Genomic DNA, 4,767 nt, shown 5'->3' with positions numbered 1-4,767 from the left:
CAGCCGGGGGCCTGCATACGGATATGCCGCGCATGTGCAGAAGAGCCAGACTGGCCACAAGTGGGCAGATTACTAGCAGGGACTGTAAGAAACTATACGTTGGTTGCTATGGGCAACAACACAACACCTTTGTTCGGCACCAGCAACTCATTAGTAAGAGCTGCAAACACGACTCTCATCACAGCAAACAGCATAGGCGATAGAACTTCTTAGGCGTCTTCAAAGTTTCAGGTGTTTATTCAGTAAACAGATATCCAGATACAGTTCATTACATCTTTAGCCAAGCAGATTATTCTGTAGTAAGTCTTTTGCGTTGCAGCTTCTTGATTACCTTCCTGGTGAATGGTAATCAGGGTATCTTCTTATGTCTATCCTACGTTCCATCTACACTACGTATATACAGCATACAGTTATAGAATATGACACGACATAAATAAAAGTCAAAGGTTATTGAAAGCCAGCAGAGAGAAGAAGAAGTGTCTCTCTTCAGCCTGTGACCCCTTTTAATACCGGTCACCAAAGAGTTAAATGTGACATCAACTGAGCCATCCCTCCAAACCTACAATTGGCTCAGACCCCTTGTGGTGTCATGACACACACCTACTTAATTAATATTCCAAGTGCTTTCTACCCTAAATACAAGAAATGCCATGTTTGGTAAATATTGACTATGTTTACCTTTCTGTCGACTAACGGTCTGGGGCAGTTTAGGCCTGTGGCCTTTCACCAGGGACATGTTCCTGGTAACTCCTTGCATCATCTCTTCTGCGAGAAAACTAGGGAACAGAGTGGCCAGAGTGGACGGAGAGTGAGTTCGGGCACCTCATGGGACTGGAGAACTCTATCTAGACCAGAATTCTACACCAGTGACTCCTATGGTAAGTTAGAGTGAGAAGTACGGATGTCCATCATACAGAATAAGAGCCAGAGTTCCACCATACCTGGGGAAGCCGGTATAAGCCAATAAGCTGGGCAATAACATAGGATATACTGGAAAAGGGATGTCCAATCACGGCCGCCAGTGGTTTGTCCTCATGACACATGTAGTTTGGCACAGAACTCCCCACGCGGGACAACAAGCTCAGCGTACCGGCCATGGCCCTCCTCTCCAGAGAATAGCAGTCAAAGGCATGAAATCCCAGCGTCACATTGGGCAGAATCTGGGGGTTCCCATTAATCTCATCGATGGCAAACATGGCGGCCAGGTAATTAATGTATTTAGCAAAGGAGGAGCTGGGGAAACATGAAGCACAGAATGGAAATTCAAATCAGCACAAACTCCCCCCACAATGGTGTCGACCACAATATGTCAAACACATTTTGTCCTAAAAGTCATAAGTGCACCTCGGATGCTCCTCCTTGTGGCACTTGTGACTTATGGCCACGGTATGTGGAGACACCAACATTCAAAGACAACACTGAAAAATAAATATAGTGATCTACACAGGGGAACTTCAAAGCACAAACGTCAGCCCTAGCAGAAAACATGGATGAGCATGCGGATTTAGAGGGATTCCCAATTCCAACCTTTACATTAGAATTTTAAGTTAAAAGTCAGAATGTGGAATTCAGACTCCAAATAATACATAAAATGACATCCCTGTAATGCAAAATAAAGTTGTTTTTTTTGGTTTTGTTTTTTGTTTTTATATAAATAGTGAAAATGGCTACTAAGTATGCCCAAGGGATAGGAACAAGCAGGGCTGGTTTTCTGGGAAGGCTACAAAGGCCTGCGCCTTGGGCGGCTGGACAAGAAGGAGGGGTTACTGCATATAAAAGAGGAGGGTGAAGATGGGGAAGCAACACGTAAAAAGTATATTTGTTCTCCCTGCTAAAAAGCCTTGTTGTACTCTTATGCAATCCCGATTTTCTTAATGAATAACTGTTTATTTTGCTGTTGAGCTACTGTAATGAAGAAAAGATAATTTAGGGTGTAGATACACATCCAATTTGGATTGGCCAATTATCTCCCAATTTTACATTTCCCATTTAGTATGAGAGATTACCTACTTAACCACTTTATCCACCACTACAGTATATCTATGTCCTCTGTGACTTCATCTAAGCCACAAGTCAGTAGATATACGTTTTGTAGCAGAAGCAGTGCTGTGCAGGATTGGGCTTGCTCCTGTGCACATTTCTGGCACTATCTGATGCAGCACGAATTGGTGAATGGGAATATATGTTTCCTGAGCTAATGAGATTGATTTTTATTATTAAAAATTTATTTTCTCTGTTCATAGTGAAAAATACATTCTGTAGTATTATTTCACAATAAAATATCTTCACCATAAATTGTGACAGGAACATAATCTAAGTTTTGTGATAAGCGGTAAGAATTGCCAAACAAAATTAGTTTTTTTTTTAATCTACAGTAGCACTTTTTATTTTTAAACTGGAATTGGTAAAACTGAGAAATAATGTGTTTTTATATTTTTTTCCTTGTTTTCAAATTCATAGAAAACAAAATTGTTTGAGGGAAAAAATGGCATACAATAAAAGCCTAGTTTGTCTAGAAAAAAACAACATATATTTCATTTCTGTGTCATAAGTAGGGATAAAGTTATTTCTGATTAAATAAGGACATAGCTAAACTGTCAAAACTTCTCTGTCCATAAGTGGGAAACAAGGTCTGGATGCAAAGTGGTTAATTTGCTCATGGTTGTTACAGCCACACTACGCAAAGCCTCATCCACCTAATCGCACACACTCGTATCCACGCCGTTAAAAGACAAGTTAATTTTGGCACATAACAATATTTCTTCTCAAGCTTACACATTTTTGCACAGGTAAATCTGCTAAGCACTAACAGTTCTAACAGAAGTAATTGCTCTTTGGGTGCTGCAGCTTGTACTATCCCTGGAGAGCGACTGCTGCTTCTCTCATCCCCAGCCCTGCAGTGCTGTGGCTCCTCCCATCCCTAGACAGTGACTGCTGCTCCTTCCATTCCCCACCCCTGCAGTGCTGCAGCTTGTACTATCCCTGGAGAGTGACTGCTGGTTCTCTCTTCCCCAGCCCTGCAGTGCTGTGGCTCCTCCCATCCCTAGACAGTGACTGCTGCTCCTTCCATTCTCCACCCCTGCAGTGCTGCAGCTTGTACTATCCCTGGAGAGTGACTGCTGCTTCTCTCATCCACAGCCTCTGCAGTGCTGTGACTCCTCCCATCCCTAGACAGTGACTGCTGCTCCTTCCATTCTCCGCCCCCGCAGTGCTGTGGTTCCTCCCATTCCTAGACAGTGACTGCTGCTCCTTCCATTCCCTACCCCTGCGGTGCTGCAGCTTGTACCATCCCTGGAGAGTGACTGCTGCTTCTCTCATACCCAGCCCCTGCAGTTCTGAGACTCCTCCCATCCCTAGACAGTGACTGCTGCTCCTTCCGTTCTCCACCCCTGCAGTGCTGCAGCTTGTACGATCCCTGGAGAGTGACTGCTGCTTCTCTCATCCACAGCCTCTGCAGTGCTGTGACTCCTCCTATCCCTAGACAGTGACTGCTGCTCCTTCCATTCCCCACCCCTGCGGTGCTGCAGCTTGTACCATCCCTGGAGAGTGACTGCTGCTTCTCTCATACCCAGCCGCTGCAGTTCTGAGACTCCTCCCATCCCTAGACACTGACTGCTGCTCCTTCAGTTCCCTACCACTGCAGTGCTGCAGCTTGTACGATCCCTGGAGAGCGACTGCTGCTTCTCTCATCCACAGCCCCTGCAGTGCTGTGGCTCCTCCCATCCCTAGACAGTGACTGCTGCTCCTTCCATTCCCCACCCCTGCGGTGCTGCAGCTTGTACCATCCCTGGAGAGTGACTGCTGCTTCTCTCATACCCAGCCCCTGCAGTTCTGAGACTCCTTCCATCCCTAGACAGTGACTGCTGCTCCTTCCGTTCCCCACCCCTGCAGTGCTGGAACTTGTACCATACCTTGAGAGTGACTGCTGTTCCCCCTATATCCCACCCCTACATTGGCACATCCCTCCACCCATCTGTTCCATACAATGCAAAACTACAGAATGTTAAGTCTCAGAATTACTTACATGTCCAATGCTGAACCTTCCTCAGTTGGCATATTTGTGAAATAATCTTTCTGCTTGTTAGCAGTGTGGAAGATATCCAGGAGTAACCCGAGGATGAGGTCACCATCCTTATAATGACTGTCCACACTTTTCCCTCTTAGTGAGCAGAGTCGGGGGATGGGATTGTCATGTGCGGAACTCAACAACGACCAAAGAATTAGTATGCCGACCAATAAGTAAGCCATAAGATGTAATGAGTATGTCATACTTGTAAACGTTCTTCCCCATCAAGGTATCTTATCCGGGTCATGTAGCATTGTCTGAGGCCTGGAGACATAAAACAATCCCTATTCCACATGGAGCAATAGTGATATATCCTGCAGAAGACTGCAGTCACCACACTGTAACACTTCTGTTGTTTACATTTTACTCCTCCTCTCGCAAGGACCACTACAGCTAAAAAAGTAAACAGTTAAAATCTGATAGAGCTGACAGGTTTTGGATTAGTCCATCTACTCACGCGGGATTCTTAGGATTTTCTTTTATTTCAAACGCATTTCCTGAACGGCAGCTGCTAGATCTAACCGCCAAAACAGTAAGATTCTAGCCACTCTCCCTACTACACACTTGCACACTATTTTGGCAGTTAGACCAAGAAACTGCCTTTCAGGAAATGCTTTTGAAAACAAAGATCCCCCCATGAGGAGATGGACTAGTCCAGAACCTGTTGGTTCTGTAAGATTTAAACTGCTTTATGGCCTAGT

At 44.9% G+C, this 4,767-nt stretch overlaps 1 protein-coding gene across 1 annotated transcript in view; it reads right to left on the bottom strand.

Moving 5' to 3' along the window:
• Nucleotides 1-4,269, bottom strand: part of LOC137544534 (vomeronasal type-2 receptor 26-like) — a 48,645-nt gene extending 44,376 nt beyond the window's left edge. Inside the window, exons 1-2 of the mRNA XM_068265624.1 lie at nucleotides 4,025-4,269; nucleotides 942-1,233 (exon numbers count right to left, since the gene is read on the bottom strand). Coding sequence (XP_068121725.1) covers nucleotides 942-1,233; nucleotides 4,025-4,269 — 537 coding nt within the window. The remainder of the gene's footprint in view (nucleotides 1-941; nucleotides 1,234-4,024) is intronic.
• Between the last annotated feature and the right edge of the window lie 498 nt (nucleotides 4,270-4,767).

Source organism: Hyperolius riggenbachi, chromosome 1 (genome assembly GCF_040937935.1).
Source record: "Hyperolius riggenbachi isolate aHypRig1 chromosome 1, aHypRig1.pri, whole genome shotgun sequence".
Lineage (NCBI taxonomy): Eukaryota > Metazoa > Chordata > Amphibia > Anura > Hyperoliidae > Hyperolius > Hyperolius riggenbachi.
Note: the sequence above shows the minus strand (reverse complement) of the source record. Positions and strands in the feature narration are given on the sequence as shown.